At 34.8% G+C, this 19,722-nt stretch overlaps 1 protein-coding gene across 1 annotated transcript in view; it reads right to left on the bottom strand.

The window, feature by feature from the left end:
- The window catches only part of SLC35F5 (solute carrier family 35 member F5), a 37,226-nt gene that overhangs the window by 1,080 nt on the left and 16,424 nt on the right, over nucleotides 1-19,722 (bottom strand). The window contains exons 10-15 of the mRNA XM_080799333.1: nucleotides 17,620-17,684; nucleotides 15,334-15,438; nucleotides 11,948-12,107; nucleotides 7,315-7,405; nucleotides 2,723-2,877; nucleotides 1,922-2,015 (exon numbers count right to left, since the gene is read on the bottom strand). Coding sequence (XP_080655459.1) covers nucleotides 1,940-2,015; nucleotides 2,723-2,877; nucleotides 7,315-7,405; nucleotides 11,948-12,107; nucleotides 15,334-15,438; nucleotides 17,620-17,684 — 652 coding nt within the window. The 3' untranslated portion in view covers nucleotides 1,922-1,939. The remainder of the gene's footprint in view (nucleotides 1-1,921; nucleotides 2,016-2,722; nucleotides 2,878-7,314; nucleotides 7,406-11,947; nucleotides 12,108-15,333; nucleotides 15,439-17,619; nucleotides 17,685-19,722) is intronic.

The following is a 19,722-nucleotide window of genomic DNA, read 5'->3' as shown; positions in this document are numbered from 1 at the left end:
TCATTACCCTATGGAGACAAAGACTCCTGCCACACCTGTCCTTTACACACTACTATAGTCCATCGTCACAATCTCCTCTTTATCCAGCTCTCACTTCCAAAAATACTGAATCCTTGCCTGGGTGGGGGTGGGTATGAGTGTGAACATGGGAATAATGAACAGCATACTAGGGAGAGTGTGCATAAATTATAGTACTAAAAAGCTTCAAAGAATAACTATATGGATTTTTTTTTTTAGCTTGAAGATGGCAAGTAAACATACTTAGTTCCACTCTGTCCCCAAAAGCTCAGGAGAAGAACAATAAAGGGATTTTTTTATAAAGGAATAAATTACATGAACAAAGAGAAGAGCAGAGACAAGAAAACAACAGCCAGCCAGATCTCTCTAAAAAGAGGGGTGAAGAAACACCAAAAAATAAGAAAATTAGCATGGTTTTTAGAAAAAGCAGTTACACATTCAGATAACCTGCCTTACTTTTCACAGCTTGTCAAGTGCCTCTTCTCCATCCCAGGAGAAGATGTGAGGTGTATTCTCTATAAGGGGTAAATAGAGGGTCTCTGGACTGGGGAAATGCCAGGCACAATCCAACATGACTCAGTTACCTGAGTAACACTTATATAATCATAACATTGTAAACACTGCTTATAGATCTATCCAGAATTGTACAATAACTACACTGAGATCAGGAGGTGAGAAGGCAGGTAAATTGGGTGGAGGCAAAGGAGGGGGAAACTTCAAAGTAATTTATCCTCATCTACCAAAGTGGGAAAATAGACTGATGATGCCTAAAATGGAGAAAACAAGAAATAAAAGTATAAGCAGGGTACTTAGAGAGACTGTGTGTGGCATGGGTGGGGGAGCAGGAAGCAGGGATCAAAACAAGTGACTACGAGTTTAAAGTGATTCCTCAGAGTAGGACAAGCGAAAGCAGAACAGTGCAGGGTGGGTGGCGGCTGCTTTGTACAAGAAATCTTGTAGAATTCTAACTCTGTGAACTATGTGCATGTATAACCCTCATAACAATAAAAGCTAGAATAAAAAATTGGTTGACCAAAGAAACCCAGAACCAAGACAATTAGCCCTAGGTTAGAGGTGAATTTACCATGAAGACAATAACAATTAAGCTTCAAAGTCCAATTTGAGTGCAGGGAATTGACAGTAGCTGTTCAGTCTTCTAGGTGAGCCAGGGAAGCTCAGTGCTATCAGGAAACATTTCAATATAAAAGGGACCCGAAGCTCTCAAATTTCAGTAATTTACTGTGATCTCTCACTCTAAATATAACCACTTTTATACATCCCAAAAATATATGTTAGATGTATTTCAGGCATTCATTCAGTGAAAGATAAAATATCATGTACTCATTTGTCATGTCATAAATATAAGATAGTATTTCTTACAATTTTTTAGGAATGGGGAAATGTTCTTGAAACAGTAAGTGAAAAATCATAGTCAATCAGGATATACACTATGCTAGTTAGGGAAAACACACACACATGTATAGAGAAAAGACTGGATATACACCAAAATAATACATTTTTTTTTACTTTTATACTACGGGAAAAATACTTTTCTAAAGTGTACTATTACATAAAATGATGATTCTTAGTATGAATAAAAGTAATAGTTAAACGTGGGATCACTTCATTTGCACACAGTTTCAAGTACTTAATACTTGCAATAATCTGTATCAAGTTACTACTGTAACCCCATTTGACAAGTAAGAAAACTGAGGCACAGACAGGTTAATAACCTTGCATAAGATCACATAGCTAAGTACATGGAGAAGCTAGAATTGGAACCCAGGCAGTGTGACTCTAGAGCTCGTCTTTTAACCTCTAGACTATGCTGCCCTGAAAAAGCTAATTATGGAAAACCAAGTCTGTATTTGAGCATTACAGGAATAAAGAAGCTTATACAAACCTGGACTACAGACAACAGCTAACTAGCTCCATCCTCCTGAGAAACACCGTGCATAGGAATGAGACTCTCGCACTGTTCACTGTCTTCTGGAACCCTTAAAAAAAAATTATGATAGTAGTTAAGGAAAGCTTTAAAACTGAAAAGAGCTCTTAAAAATGATATATTCCATTGTCTGATGCTGTGAGGTCAGAACTAAAATTAGGGCAAGATTTCTCAACAACTTGTCCCAAGTTCTTATTATAGTACAATGTAAAAATAAAAATCTTAAAAAAAAAAAACTGAAAAAATTTGAGGCAGTGTTATCATGTTTTATTATAAATCTTGTTCACACCAGTAAACGTTTTATCTACGTTTAAATTCATTACACCAAAACAGTAAGCACTTTGGTTTTACCTGTAAATCAAAACATTTTTTAAAAGTAGTTGTGAAGAAACGATCTTACCACCCAAAGGATCTCAACAACTTATTTTACCTGGCATAATACATATATAAACCATAATCATTCAATAATTCTTCAAACTAGGCCAGCATATGATTTCCAGTTTATTTAGCAAGGAATATATTTTTTATTTTATTTTATTTATTTTATTTATTTATTTGACAGGCAGAGATCATAAGAAGGCAGAGACAGGCAGAGAGAGAGGAGGAAGCAGGCTCTCTGCCGAGCAGAGCCCGATGCTGGGCTCGATTCCAGGACCCCGGGACCATGACCTGAGCTGAAAGCAGAGGCTTTAACCCACTGAGCCACCCAGGCGCCCCAAGGAATATATTTTTTAAAACTTATACTGGAACCAAACCTACCTCTGAATTCGATGTTTTCTACATATAAAGGCAAAAATTCTTCTGATTCCCACCATCACAGGATCCCAATTATTATAATGGCATAAGAGAGTCACAATAAAAAATGAAAAAAATACAGGGATAGCGCCTGCAAAAAATAACCAAGAAAACTGCACCTAAAAATAAAAACAAAAAAACCCTACAATTATCATTAAGACAATTTTCTCCTTTAACATAAGTTTTCCATTTATAAAAATTTGCAGGAATAAGTTAAAACACTGAGAATAATAAGCACTGACTGTATTATTAAGTATGTTATTATCAAATATGAGGATTCAGAAATCAGCGTATGATTCCACTTGCTTAAGTTACCAACAAAATTATGTCTTGCTTGGGAAAGGGTCTAAAGGAAAGCCAGAAGGCACACTTTTCATTTATTAGGTGTAATACATCCGGGAGTGGAATTACAAAACATTAAGCTTTGTTTTCTACATCATGATGCCCTTTTTCTTTTTTTTTAACTGATTACTGCTGACTCTCAAGTAGGTCCTCCCCTTCAGTGTCTAAAGTCACTTTCAAAAACTCACATTTTTAAAAAATATGTTACAGTATGCTGTGATATGTTGTGCTATGTTACAGTTTCTTAAAGACGGCACCAAAAACAGATAAACACTTAAGTGTAACTTTTGTAAACCTTTTATTAACAATTTGCAAAAAATTCTAATCCTGATTCTTAAAACGAGTTTGTTTCTGTAGTAACAAATGAAAAATTTCAAAAGGAAATCACAGCTAAGTAAAATAAAGATGACAAATAGGAATACTTTTACTAAGAAATGTGAGCCAGAAAAGACAAGCAGCAAGCAGAGCCCCAGTGATGAAAAGCCCCTCGGATATCATCAAAGCTGAGCCCCCACTACATCATTTTATCAGGGTTCTCAAGAAAATTAAAAATAATGAGGTGCCATAAAGTGAAGAAACGCCATCTAGATACAACAAAGATCAAAAACAATTGTCAAAGAAGGCTGCACTGATTGAGACTTACTGCAACCCACTGGTGTGATCTCCTTCAAATAATGATGAAAATAGTAACTTCTATCTTTAAAGTAGATCAAAAAAACTGTGTTTGCCCTCTTTAAGTGTTAAAAAAAAAAAAAAAAAAAAAAGCAAGGTTTAGGATCACAGGCAAGACTCCCTCTGATGGGTACTGCTCTATTTCAAAGCACCATTAGTCAGAGTAATGGGGTTTTATGAGAATATTTTTTATGAGGGACTCACGATGCATAACACAAGAATAATCAATGACAACTTTTAACATGCATGTCCTGCTTGTATGATACACACACAGGCTGTCAGTCTAAGACCCAGGAACAAGCATTCAGTAAGAGAAACTAAAAAGCCTTCACACTGTTATCAAATTACCGTTATAACATATTCCAGGAATATTTGCCAGAATATATATAATCAAGAAAAACCATGATATACTTATATGACCCAAGAACAGAAAAAGTATGAAAACTGAAGACTAATGAGTTAAAAATGTAGACAGAATTGATAAGAGTGGCTTCATGAATATTCAACCTATTTTATAACTGAGTGAAAGCAAACTTTGTAAGGTAGGTAAAACCCTAGTTGACTTTTAAAGACAAAGTTTCCTTGTAACAACGCAAGTTATTTATGTCACCACATAATAAAAAACTTCTAATTTGGTTTCCAACAAGCTATGAAGACAATTTTTCAAATGAAGACATTTATTATAACAAAATATTGTCTACATTACAAAAAATATCTAAAAACCTGAATATATGTGAATACAAATTTGAATACAATCAGAGATGCTTCCTATTACACAAAATATCAATTATATTAAATATAATATTTAATATAATTATATATATAAATATGTATATTTATATATATAATTATAAATATAAATATTTACTTTAGGCATGATAAAAGATATTGATAACTGCTAATTTCAGAAACTATATATAAATACAGTTGGCTATTAGAATCAAAAAACCCCATGAAAGTAGATTTTCCTGTTTGTTTTTCCTCCTGATTTACATAAGAGAGAGACAGAGAGCATGAGCACGGGGAGGAGCAGAGGGAGAGGTAGCTAAGCAGGGTCCCTGAGACCAGGCTGGATCTCAGGACCTGGATCATGACCTGAACCTAAGGCAGCTAAAATCTAAACTGACTGAGCCATCCAGGTGCCCCTCCTGTTTCTACAGCTCTGGGGCACACCCTGCCACTTTTTCTAGAAGGTATCTTCTTACCCTCAATTCCCACCTACCAAAAGGCCCACCCTCTGCTCATTTAACTGGCTAATTCAAGAAAGGACTGGTTATGTTTTTCTAATTATTCAATCAATTATTTGCTTTATTTATTTTCATTTTCCCTTTTCTTCTGTTTTGTCCTATCTTAAAGTACTTGATTAAACAAATTACATAATCATTTAATAAAATTAGGTCCCCTGTGACAGTTCTTTTTTTTTTAATCCTAAAACTAACCTTCAATTTTTATTTTTCAAATCTGCAAAAGCTGATGTTTTCAAAATATAGTACAGAAAAATTCATTTACACAGTAGTCTACTAAAATCCTCTACTAACAACACTTCCCCAGTTTCACTAGAGCAAGTCTGGTTGATAGTCAAGATCCTGAGATGTGGAAGGACCTGGCTATGATTCAAATCTGTAAAGAATCTAATGATGTGTAACTTTAGTGTTATGTACATTTTATAATATTCACATTCTTTGAAAATGCATGGTACATAAGATAATTCTCAATTAAGGAAAAGCTCTCTGTTTTTAACCATGACAAATAAATAAGAATTCACTGAGCCATGAAACAAAATAAATATCAGCACAGAATTGTTTAGAATATATATCACTTGGAGTATCTTGCCTTTATTCTAAGAACTGCACAAAGATCTAAAGAAAAATCACTTTAAAAATCTGATTCTAACTTCTATATATTATAAGCCTTTGGGCTTTTAAGTATTTCCTCTTCAAATTTTATTAAACCAAAGCGTGTGTGCGCGCGTGCACACACACACACACACACACACACACACACACACACACACACCATTTTGTTACTTAATACTTGGGAGTTCAGGGGAGCCAGGGTGGGTCAGTCAGTTAAGCATCTGACTCTTGATTTTGGCTCAGATCATGATCTCAGGGGTGTGTCACTGAGCCCTGTGTTGAGATCAAGCCCTGTGTTAGGCTCCAGTTGGGCATGGAGCCTACTTAAGATTCTCTCTCTCTGCCTCTCCCTGCTCATACTCTTTCTCTCTTAAAAAAACAAAACAAGGGGCGTCTGTGTGGCTCAGTGGGTTAAAGCCTCTGCCTTCAGCTCAGGTCATGATCCCAGGGTCCTGGGATGGAGCCCTGCTCAGGCTCCCTGCTCGGCGGGGAGCCTGTTTCCCCCTCTCTCTCTGCCTGCCTCTCTGCCTATTTGTGATCTCTGTCTGTCAAACAAATAAATAAAATCCTAAAAAAACAAAAAAACAACAGGGGCACCTGGGTGGCTCAGTGGGTTAAAGCCTCTGCTTTGGGCTCAGGTCATGATCTCAGAGTCCTGGGACTGAGCCCCGCATTGGGCTCTCTGCTCATCGGGGAGCCTGCTTCCCCCTCTCTGCCTGCTTCTCTGCCTAACTTGTGATCTCTGTCTGTCAAATAAATAAATACAATCTTTAAAAAACAACAACAAAACAAAAAAAACCTTCAAAAAAAAGTTTGTAAACTTTGAACTGAGTGATAAATGACTACACTACATCTTTTAGTACTGTATATATAGTATGCCTCTTTTCTCCTTGTTACTCCTAGAAGCAGTAAAGAAACTCCTTGCTTCATGCAGTGGGGAGAGATTCTCTTTTCTGTGATGTTATCATTGCCAATGTTTGCCACAAAAATCCCTGCATCCAGACCAGGACATCACAGAAGAGGGACAGAGCACCTGCCCTCCCGAGTCCTGACAGAAATGAGCATTTGCTGAGAAACATAATTCCTATGTTGCTCATATCTATAATATTACTGCAGTATTAAGGAATCTTTGGAATTTATCTTAGAAATCAAAACACCACGACTTATATAATAAAATATATCCCATCCCCTATTCTATACCAGTGACTTACCAGTGAAATGTGAAATAACCAGCTCCCAAACTGGAGAACTACATTTAAGATACTGTCCTTAACTTAGAAATTAAGAAAAAAAAAGTTAAAAATGTATGAGATTATCCATTTCTTTGGTACTTTTTATATCTCTATATAGTAAAGCACCTTAGAGAGGCAGAGCACGCATCAACTATTAATCATGGTTGTACGGCTTATAATTTAATCATATGCCCTAACTTTCACTACTCCGTTTTAAAAATCCATCTAAAATAGGGGCACCTGGGTGACTCAGTTGGTTAAGTGTCAGATTTTTTATTTCAGCTCAGGTCATGATGTCAGTGTCATGAGATCGAGTCCCATATGGGGCTCTACTCTCAGCAGGGAGTCTGCTTGAGATTCTCTCTCCTCTGCCTCTTCCCCCCACTCATGCTCTCTTGTGCACGTTCTCTCAAAAAAAATTTATCTAAAACATTTAATGAACAGTTTGCCTTACCTTTTGCATACACATGTCAGCTATTATGGACAGAGGTATTGTAAGGCTTAATGCAAGTGTGCCTATCAATGATGAGGTAAGAAAGCAGCCCCTAAAAAGGAAGAAAATAAACATTTCCACATGAAAAAAGTAAAACCACCAAAGAAAATATAGGCATGAAATATCAGGAGTAAAGACAAAAGCTTAGGGCAGATTGAGAAGCAATAAAGCAACTAGGATGATTTTTTAAAGTTTACCTTCAAATATTAAAATATACAAATATATAAGAATGAAATTTTCAAGTATTTCATACTATTTTCAAAATTTGCTTACAGATATTATTCAACATTGGATGTACAGCTTCTATTTCACTAAAATTTTTTATAAAACTGTCAAAAGAGCTCTTATAGTTTTGTGATACCTAGCTAACAAAGAAAATAGCTTAATTAAACTTCAAGACAATACTTCACAACACAGACTTTTAAGAAAGTGATAAGTCAACTTACAAGTCTGTCAGCAAAGCAAAAGTATCTCACCCTCATGAAAACTAAAATAGTCTTCAGATCTGTGTTGCTCTTTTGGTTTGGGTTAGCAATGAAAAGAGCTGACAATTTTTTAAGGACACTTCCTTCTTGTTTTCCTTTTTTGTGGCAATTGTTCTAACCAAAATCTAAGTTCTTCATTTTCTTTTCACCTTGAACTTTCAGTGTTGGTATCAAATTTTGAATTACCATTCTGGAAATAGTTTTAATTAGTTGAAGGGAAAAAATGAAAGGAAGCATTATACCAAATAGGTAAGCCATTTATACAGACTAATAATGTGGGTATATTAAAAAAAAATAGGGGTGCTTGGCTGGCTCAGTAGGTAAAGCAAGACACTCCTACTCTCAGGATCATGAGTTTGAGCCCCACACTGCAGGCAGAGGTTACTTAATGAAAGAAAGAAAAAAAGAAAGAAAGAAAGATTAATTAATTATAAGCCAAGATAAAACCATAATGTATATAATTAAGAGACTTATGGAAATTCTAAATTACTAAATTCTAGCTCAGTATATGACAGAATTAATACTGTCCTGCAAAAAAAGAGGCTATCTCTTGATAAAGTGTCACTCAACATTTCAACAGAGGATGTACCATCAGTTCTTATCACTGCGGTAAAGAGAACTCAAGCACTAGTAGTTCCTACCACACATGAGCTGCTCTGTGAAAAGATAGTTCAAGCGTTCAATTTTTTTTTTTTTTTTTTTAGATTTTATTTATTTATTTGACAGACAGAGATCACAAGTAGGCAGAGAAGCAGGCAGAGAGAGGGGGGAGGAAGCAGGATCCCTGCCGAGCAGAGATCCTGATGCGGGGCTCGATCCCAGGACCCTGGGATCATGACCTGAGCCGAAGGCAGAGGCTTTAACCCACTGAGCCACCCAGGCGCCCCAGAGTTCAAAAAATTTTTTAACGTGGCATATGTTTTTAGAGATTTATAACACAAAGTAAAATAACAAAGAATCTGAAACAAAGTATTAACAAGAAAACTGTTTGACTTACACCAGCTTTTCCCAATTTAGCTGATGGTTAAATCCTTTTGTCATCTATTATCATTTCAGGGACTCACTTTAGGAAATGCTGAGACAAAGAACTAGGTACTATCATTCAACATCTATACAAATGGTACAGGATATGGGCTTAACAATGTACCTCAGTTGTTTTTTTTTTTTTTAATAAAAAAAATCAGTGACAAGTATGTATCTTTAATTTACAAAAAAAAAGCTCAAAACCACACTTTGAAATCTGTAGTTTACTACTCAGCACTTGGTTTATGTAAGCTGAAGTTTACTGCTTTTTTTATAGTTAAACATACAATAGCCCTGATCCCCCCCAAAAAAGAAGGGAATCATCCTACATGCAGATTATGACCTCTGATTTAAATGTGTATTTTCTTATGATTTAAAAAGATGTAAAATATACAGAGATGTGCTTCTTACACTTTTTTTGTTGCCAAGAACACCCAGAATTTAAGGGATGTGTCTGTTTCACTACTGATCGGTTTGCTGCATTGAACCGTTACCATTAGTACTCTTAATCACTTGAGTGTCAAAGTATATCTGAAAAATAAACCTTCCTGAGATCCTGAAAAATCCATTCTAGGTAAGGATAAACATAGCTTTTATCATAATATAAGACTATGAGTGTCCAATTTATCTATTCAACAATACATACTCATATACACAGTTGGGAATATAAATAGCATTCCCTCCATGGGGACTGATACTGCAATTCTCTATCAAAATCTAAAATCCATATGACTGACTCAGTCTTTTCCACTTACAGGCATTTAACATACAGATTACTTAAGTATACATGCAAAGATAAATAGGAGGATATTCAATGCTACTTTATTTACAAAGTAAAGCATTGGGAACTTAAAATGTCTACCAATAAGGAACAGCTAAAACACATTATATTCTACCTGGTATGTCACATAATGGATTGGAACATAATATACTAGAACACTACATAGGCTTCGCCTGGGTGGCTCAGTGGGTTAAAGCCTCTGCCTTCAGCTTGGGTCATGATCCCAGGGTCCTGGGATCAAGCCCCGCATGGGTTCACTGCTCGGCAGGGAGCCTGCTTCCTCCTCTCTCTGCCTGCCTCTCTGCCTACTTGTGATCTCTGTCTGTCAAACAAATAAATAAAATCTTTTAAAAAATAAATAAACAAATAAATAATGAATTGAACCTAACTGCTGATATGTAAAGATTTACAAAACAATCAGGGAAAAAAAGCAAGTACAAAACAATATCCACAGCATGTCCCCATTTGCGTGTTAAAAATAAGACAGATTGGGGGTGGATCAGGAGACTAATACACACTTCTACATGTATAGAAAATTTTGTAGAAGGTTTAGAAGTTAATAATGGTTGCCTCTGGGAAAAAGGAATGGAGATTTAAAGTGAAAGAGAGAAAACATTTCCTTTTCATTGTATATCCTTTTGTAAACTTTTGTATATATTATTTTTTTCATTCTAAAAAAGTTAAAAAAATTCTAAAACATGTTATTTATTTAAATGTAAAGTTTTCTAAGAGAGCAAATAAAAAAGCTCACATAGAGAGATTACATGTCACAACTCCTACTTGATCATCCCCTAAAGCCTATATTAAATTCTGCTAAACATAATAAAACTCTCTACTGTATGTTTAATTAAAACTGTAGCTCTCAATAAAGAATGAGCATTTTAATATTTGTAGTGACATAGTCTGTGTTTATTATGAGTCTTAATGTAATAATGTAATAAGCATCATACTAAACCCTTCTCTAGTCTAACATCCAAATAAAAATTTAATAATTGCTTTCAAATATATTACTTTGCCTTGAAATTATCTAATTTAAACTAAAATTCCTAGAAAACATGAACCTGTATTAAAATACAGTGAGTACATAATTAAACTGTAGTAAAAAATGGTTGCATATCAACAATCCCTCATGATTCAACAGAGTTCAATAAAAAAACTACCAGTAAGTAGTTCTATCTGTTCAGAATCAAGAGTAGAGAGAGGCAAGAGAAAGCAGAGAACAAAATACCAGAATTAATAGTAAAGAAGCAATAGGATGAGAGAGAGTATACAATATATATTAATACAGAAAATATGTAAATCTCTTGGCTTAAAAAAACTTAGCACATAAAATACACATAATGAAAAATGGAAGATTGAATGAGTAAATGGATTCTGATATCAAAGTGTTTTAGATCAGTAAAGAAACTTAAGGACATAAATTAACTATAAAATAAAGTCTACCTTTAAGTGCTACATGAAAGGGAGTAAGTGTGGAAGAATATCAAGAAAACCGAAATTTCCCTAATTGAGGAGAGGGAAAAGTACAGGCAGAGCATTAAGGAAGTCTTCATGGAAAAGGCTATTCTGTCTCAGTCTTTTGCAAGGGAAAACTAGTCAGTGGTCTTAATTGGCATATCATAAAATCCATTTAGGAGCTTAAGTACAATTTGCAGGTTTTTTTCAGTTCCTATTAGATAGTAACATGACTAACTTTTAAGCTCTGTATTTGAAAGATTTCTTAAATTCCATACATAATATTGTCTTCAAACTATTTTAGGGTCATTATCACATATCAATATATTTGATACAACATTTCAAAACATGTTAGCATCTCAAATTAATCAGGGTTACATATCTAGCTCACTTATATGAAAAGTGCTAAGAATAAAACAAAAAAAGTCTATGAACAACCACTCCAAAGTCTCTTAAGTTCCCTAGATTCTCACTCAGAACTCGTGTTATTCATATTTAGAATATAAACCTCCATTAGATAATGACACCTTTCAGTTATATAACATTCTACTTTTAAAACACTTCTACAAATTTAGATCATTTATATGCATCCATTCATTCAAATATGTATTCAACAAATATTTATTGAGCTCCTTCTATGTATAAGGTATTACTTTATACAGTCAGTGCACAGAAGTTAAAAAACAAAGTTCCTGCTCTAGTGGAGTTACTTTATTAAAGTGTGAAGTGTGTAGGGGGAGAAGGTGCACAGAAGGAGCCATCAGAAGACAGAAGAAATACAAATGCTTAAACTATCCAAAAGTCCATGAGCTGGTATCTAATAAATCATAGGGTAATAAATAGTACATACCACAACCACAGGAACTCTGAGAGAACTGTTCCAATAAGGCCGTTAATGATAATGCACATTAATACTACTTTATTGGGGAACTCAAAGTCCTCAAATCCAGTATAATGAAGTAAAAAGAAACCTGGCCATAAGAGCAGCAGATTAAACAGACCTACAAAACCTAAATATGTATAAAAGAGACAACAGTTAGTAACTGAGATTCATTTAAGTTTTTCAAACTTATAACTCTATAATTAGAAAACATTAGATTTTGCACAAAGGGCTCCAACAGATTTCCTTAACTGGAACTTCTCTTTCTTTCAGTCAGACATATGGGTAGCTCAACATTGGGAAAAACTGTACTAGCAACTGGTGGTCCCTGATCTTCAAGATTCCCCTATTCGCGCTGTAAAGAGCAACTACTATAGAATAAACCACTTAATTCAAAAAGAAAGGTTGTTAACCTTAGCTACTAATAAGTTAGTGACTTCAAACTTAATGAAATAACTGGTATATCTATGTGTATGGATATGCAGCCCAAATTAATTATGGGGAAGTAGACAGTCTGCTCTCTGATTTAACACATATTTATGTTTAAAGCGCCTGTGGTATTGCTGGGAATAATGGAGAAGTTTCCAAACCAGATATATTCTTGGTCCTTGCCTTCCATAAGCTAACTGGTGAGATAACATATATACACAAACAGCTCCTCAACTTATGAACTACATGCAGACTATCTGTAAAGGAAGGCTGTAACATTTAGGGGTCAAAAGTGTGTGCTCTGCAGTCTGACTGCCCTGAGTTCCAATCCCAGCTCCACCATTCACCAGTAAACCTTAAACCTTATACAAGATGCAAAACCTCTCTTAAGCCTCAGTTTTCCAACCCATAACCATAAAATCACATTTAATTAGGTTACTGGGAAAATTAGATGAAAAACTTATACAATATAACACAGTACCTGGCATAAAAAGTTAGTAAAGGTAAACTGCTATTATTATTAAAGAAATGTAAGTTTAATGTTACTACATGTGAATACAAAGACTACAAAGGAAAAATTTACAATTCTATAGTAATTTTTATTGTACTTCCTCTACAGTTGAACATCATAGATCCATTAGGTAACTATAGAGCTTACTTAAAAGAAAGTTAAATCACAGTAAATATGTATTTTATATTTGTTCCTAAATAACAAACTAGAATTTAGGATGCCTAGTTAAATCTTAACAGGACTGGAGCATCCATTCTCTATCTGCTGCTAAGGACTTACAGCCACCCACCGTCTCTGAAGAACTGTCTTGGAGAGCAAACAAGCCTTGCCTTTCCCATGAAGTTCCCACCCTGATCAGCCCACCCCCTCTACAGACCACAACTAACTCATGAAGGATGCACAAGGCCACGGTCATGGCTGAAATCCTAATGGCTCAAGCCCAGAAGGTCTCTGAGGAGTACCTAGACATTACCTGCTCCTTCACCCTCCCCTCTTCCTCCTGCCCCGGACATGCCATGACCTGGGCCAAACCTCAATTATACATGAGCCCACGTGGCTCTTTCTCTTTCTCTATCCTGCTTTTCTTACTTCCTTGTCAGTTTTCCCTGCAGAGTGCCCCTCAATAAATCACCCACAAGAAATTCCTGTGACTAACATAATAAATAAATAAATGTAAATGGGGGGTGGGAGAAATCCCTGTCTCATATCCTGCTTCTAGGATACCCAATTTAAGACATCTAGTGATAAAAATAAAAACAAATAAAATGACACATAGAAAAGGGACTCATGACCTGAAAAGCTTACACAACATTAAAAAGCTGTAATTAAAACGCCAAAATTTGGCATTACCAAAAACCAAATCTAGTTTGGGGTCCCTAAACCAAATTAAGTCCACGGAATCCCACATAAATTAACAACCTATAGACCTAAAGACAAAGGTCCCAATTGCTTCTACCTATTCTCGGGATTCTCCAGAATCTGGCCTGCATATCCTCCTATTCTTCCCTAAAGTGAGCCTCTAGCCCAATCACACAGATCTACACATTGTTCCCTATTATGCTCTGCTCTATCCCCATGCCTAAATAACCCTCCACAACCCAATCCTAACGTCTTTTCTGTCCTGCTATTGTAAGGTCCAGGTCAAAATAATACTGTGTTACATCATATATGAAGACGACCAATCAAGTTACATGACTGTGTGTACTGTACTAAGAATAAATTGAACAATTTTTCCTGAAAATTGCCAGTCTTAAAAAAAAAAAACTCAAAAAATATTAGCATTTTGTTCCATTCCAAGTGGAATTTTCTATGACTCTAAAATAAGACGTCACTAAAGTTACCTTCATATTTAAGGTATATTCATTGAATTCCATATTTAAACTTGAATGATCACTTGGTCTGGTAGCTTTCCAAATGTTTTGTTTCTGTTAATCATCAAGTGAAGATATTCAAACATTTTTTAGCAGAAAAATATTTTCTACAAATTAAATTATAATGCAAAAGCCCCTGAAAACAGAACTGTTTCAGCTGAAGTAGCAAAGGCCTCTAAGAACCAGAACCACACATGCAACTCTACTTCCTCTCACCCTTTGCAGAATCCTCTGCAAATCAGTTTGAAAGCTACTTATCCAGTCCAATTTCCTCATTTTGCAGATGAAATAAATGAAATTAGAACAGCCATATTCCTGGTCTCCTGATTCCCTATTAGCTGTACTTGAACTTTCATCACCAGGCTTTTTTATCTAGTGATACTCAGGTATCTTTTGGAAGACATCTACAGATATCCAACAGAGAGCACAAGTTTTTTACTGAGCTGATACAAGGCAAGGAAGAGCTTATAAATCGCATTAGGTATTTTATTTACCAAAATTAAGAATTGATGCCAGAAACAACAATTGGGTAATTTGAAAATCTATATCATAAAAGAATCTATATCTTAAAGTGCAATGGAAAGCCTTTAAATGGACCTTGAATTTTAATGAATGGTACATAGACTAGAATGGTATTATATATATCATTGGGAGCAGTTTCTCCAATCTGAAGCTTCTAACAATTTAAAAATAGCAAAAGGTGTAATACAACAGGTATACTTTCACATGCCTAAAAATGTGTAATTCCATCATAGCAATGAAGAAAATATCTGATTCAAAGGCTAAAGACATGAAAGCAAAAAAGGCATTAGGAGGAATTTCTTTCTTTACCTCACACTGAGGAAATGAGCATCCCATCACAGGTGCAAAATCATGCAGGGCAAGGTATGAGAAAAACACTGAGACTGGACTTCATAATTTTTAAAATCTGATGGTTTTAAAGAATCATATGGAGAAGGAGAGAAAGGTTTCTTCATTCCCTCCAAAAACAAAACCCTAAGTTAATCATTCAAAGAAAGTAGCCTCACAGGTAGACATATTCTTACCAAAGAACATTGGAATATCCAACTTATCTTCTCTGTCTACTTTTCTCTTAATCATAACAATATAGACAGCATAGAGCATAGCTCCAACAAGAGACCAGATGGAACCTGTAAAAATCAACATAATGAATTAATGCATTGTTCATTAACTCATTCAACACACACTTATTTCAAACCTATGTGTCAGATGTGATTTCAAGAAGTACACAAATATGAAAAAATAAAAGTAATCCCACCTCCATCATGCCCTTCAAGAGTAGAGGAAGAAGTTTAAGGAGTTAACAAACACAAGCAAAAACATCCAATGATCTAGCCAAACATGCATGTTATAATACTAAAACTCATATAAGTGACACTTTGTTTTTAAATTCTGAAATGCAACTTCATATTTTCCCCTACATAAACAATTTCACCTGACACTGTCTGGCATAACAATGTTTCTTTCCATCTCTAAGCCACTGCTTATACAGTCCTCCCCACTGTGACCTATCACCTTTATTATATATTCCACTACCATCTTCAAGGCCCAGTTAAAGTTCTCCCTTCTGCCACAAAGCATCCCCTTCTCCTCCACTGAATTTCCATCCTCCTTGTCTTCTATTTTACACCATTTAATACTTACATGGTTAAATATAGTATTATTTATTCTCTAGTGGTTTCATTTTATAAATCTAATGATTAAAATCAAGAACTCCTTGAAAACTGCAAACACATTACTTATACTTTTTATTGTTCTAAAATATCTAACATAATAGAAGGTTTGTAGTATAGGCATAATAAATATTGGCTCTCTTAAGTATTAACTCATTCTCAAAAACATTTTGGTAAGCCCTTAAAAATAGCTAAATTAATGTGCTGTCTGGCAAGTGACCACATTTAATACTTTAATTATCCAAAAGCCCAATGTTTTATTAAATCTATTTTTAAAAAATTATTCTAAAGCATTTTTAAAAAGCAAAAAGAAAGCCTATCAATAAAAATCTCACGCATACACAACAAATACGTGTATTGTTTTACATATACAAAGTCGCTCTGGCCGAGAAAGAGGTGATACAGTTCAAGGCATGGCTCACTGGGCAGTGACCAGGGGTGGTTTAGAAAGCACCGTTCCATTCAATGAACTTCAAATGTCTAAACAAAGTATCCAGAGGGAAACCATTAAGATGGGTTCTGATTATCTTTGCTTTTGCTTAACCTAAACAATAGATCAAAACTGAGTGTTCACCATAGAAGTAAATGTTTCAGACAAGAAACATGAGAGAATCACAAAATTAGTGAGTGTAAGTGTAACAAAAACAGGGTATTTGCATAGTCTCAATTTATCTCCCCACAAGATGCTTATTACTTACAAAGAAAAAAATGTGTAACTTTACACTGGAGCAACCTAGCAGACACTACCTAAAACTAACTAGTCACTAGTAACGGGACAACACCATGTGCCTTCTGATATGGTATGTGGATCAGGACAATTCTAATATTACTTCCATGGCATTCTTACCAAAAATACACAACATAAATTTAACCATAAAGAAGTATGACACAAACCAAAAGTCAGGAACATTCCACAAAACAACTAGACAGTATCCTTCAAAAGTGTTAAGGTTATAAAAGACCACCACCACCACCAACAAAAAAGACTGAGGGGCAGTTCCAGATTAAAGGAAACTAAGGAGGCATGAAAACTAAATGCAACAAGTGATACTGTATCAGACAGTACTGGGAAAAATGCTGAGCTTTAAAAAGGATATACATACAGACCAGATAATTTAATTATAATAAATTTTGGGGTGCCTGGATAGCTCAGTTGGTTAAATGGCAACTCAGTTTGGGCTCAGGTCAGGATCTTACGGTTGTGAAACTGAGCCCACATCAGACTCAGCACTGGGCATGGAGCCTGACTAAGATTCCCTCCCTTCCTCTCCCTCTGTCCCTCCCCAGGTTCCTGTCTCTCTCCAACCTTTAAAAAAAAAAAAAAAAAAAAAATATATATATATATATATATATATATATATATATATGAATATGATAATGTTAATTCTTGACTTTTATAACTATATTGCAGTTATGTACATAGTTAGCAGAGAATGTGAGTGAAGTCTATATGAAAATTCTGTAAATTATTTTTGAAATATTTTACATTATTTCCAAAGGAAAAGTTAAAAAAAGACCACGTTAGAGCCTGACCTCTCTATGTGTGTGTCTGCACACACATACACATAAAGACATAATGACATGCACAAAACTTTCTTGTATATTCTTAACAGAAAGAATGCAGAGTCACATACTTACCTATTGTATCTCTTCCTGCAGATTTTTCAGACCCTGACAAGTTTACCAGCACAACACCTCCAATGCTATGGGAATAATAGGGTTACTGATGAGCAAAACAATCAACTCCTTAAAAAGGGATAATAATAAAGATAAAAATTATTTACAAGTGATCTAGACTACTCTCAAAACTGGGCAAAACTACAACTGCCAAAGAAGTTAGTGATTTAATTAATATCGAACAATATTAACAGGACAGAATAAGTGCTATATTGTATTTATTTAATTCTCATGAAATGTACAAATTACTTTATAATAAAGGTATTATTGCTACTACCATTACCATTTTGCACTTCGGAAAACTAATGCACAAATATACAAAGTAATTTGACCAAAATCACATAGCTGGGACTGAAACTCAGCCAGTCTGCTTCTAGGTAAGTACTTTTACCTCCTATGCTACCTGCTCTTTTCAGTTAACCAACTCGTCTACCCTCTTCCAAACTTTTTTTTTGAAGATATACATATAGTATATCCATACACATCTTGCAATAGCACTCTTGCCTACTGATAAAACCTAAATTAGCAATAAAACTCTCCTTAAATGTTTAAATGATTAATTAATTAATGGATGAAAAAAGGCTGAATTAAAGATGTAGAGAAATCAGAGATCATTCATTCACTCAGTTGTTATTTATTGAAAAAAAATTTAAAGTTATTATTTACTGAGCTAATCACTGTGTTACAGCAGCAAACAAAACAGATGTAGTTCCTGTTCTCAGGGAGCTTATAACTATTATCTTTCTATTTCTATGGCTCTTGTAATTGTACATATTTTTAAAGCAGAAAAAAATAGTGTTAACTCTTTTAAAAGCCATTCTAATTCTTTTACCTACTGATCCAAAAAAACTAAGTGACAGAGGAGGGAAGTATTAAAAACATTTTTTTTACCTTATGGAATTATATCATCCTAAGTCAAATCCAGTGCTTACATTAAGTATTCATGTCTCTCAATTAAATATTTTAATTTTCTGTTAAACAATCATTGTTTAAATTCAACTATTATTTATTGAGCACCCACAACATCCTAGAAACTAGAGGTTTCAATTCCATTTAGATAATAATCACAAGGACTAAGTATATTGAGCACCTACTACACATCAGACACTGTTCCTAGCACTTTTAAAGTTTTAACTCATTTAACACTCCTAAGAATCCTCTGAGATAACTCACTAGTATTCCCAACTGACAGGTGAGGAAACTGTGACACAGTGAGGCAAGAAACTAGCCCCAAACCACAAAACTAGTAATGATGAAGACAGGACTGAATTCCTGAGAGCTTAGATGAAGAATACCCCCTTTTTTGTCTCTTGACTGATTATGTGAGACTTTTTAGCTTACCAGATTTCCTTCAAAATTGTTGCTATGTCAAATTCTTTTTATAACCTCAGAAACAGAATCTCATTGCACAAAACTACTTCAAAACAAAGTATAATCAATGTTTGATATAGTATTAAGAACATGTAATAAATATATTAAATATTCTAAGTAATAATTTTTCTAGACCACAGGTCAAGCAAACTTCCTCAAAGGAACAAATAGTAAATATTTTAGGCTTGCAGACCATATAGTCTCTGTTGCAATGGAACTGTCATTATGGTGCTTAAGTAGCCATAAATAATATGCTAACAAATGAGAACGGCTATTCCAATAAAACTTTAAAAAAATAGGAAGCAAGCTAGCCTTACTCTGCTGACCCCAGTTCTAGATCTACTTTAATGAACTCTGTCAAAATTTACAAGTTCAGGGGCGTCTGGGTGGCTCAGTGGGTTAAAGCCTCTGCCTTCGGCTCAGGTCATGATCCCAGGGTCCTGGGATCGAGCCCCGCATCGGGCTCCCTGCTTGGCGGGGAGCCTGCTTCCTCACCCCCCTCTCTGCCTGCCTCTCTGCCTACTTGTGATCTCTGTCTGTCAAATAAATAAAAATTAAAAAAAAAAATTTACAAGTTCAACATTTTAAAACTATTTCCTTCTTTTTCAAAACTTTATATTAATACAGTAAAAAGAAAAGTTAAAAATTAGCATGAATTTTGAATAAAGTTGAATAAAACCTCATTTACTTCCC

Source organism: Martes martes (assembly GCF_963455335.1).
Source record: "Martes martes genome assembly, chromosome: 3".
Classification (NCBI taxonomy): domain Eukaryota; kingdom Metazoa; phylum Chordata; class Mammalia; order Carnivora; family Mustelidae; genus Martes; species Martes martes.
The sequence above is the reverse complement of the archived record's forward strand: the minus strand, read 5'-3'. Positions and strand labels throughout refer to the sequence as shown.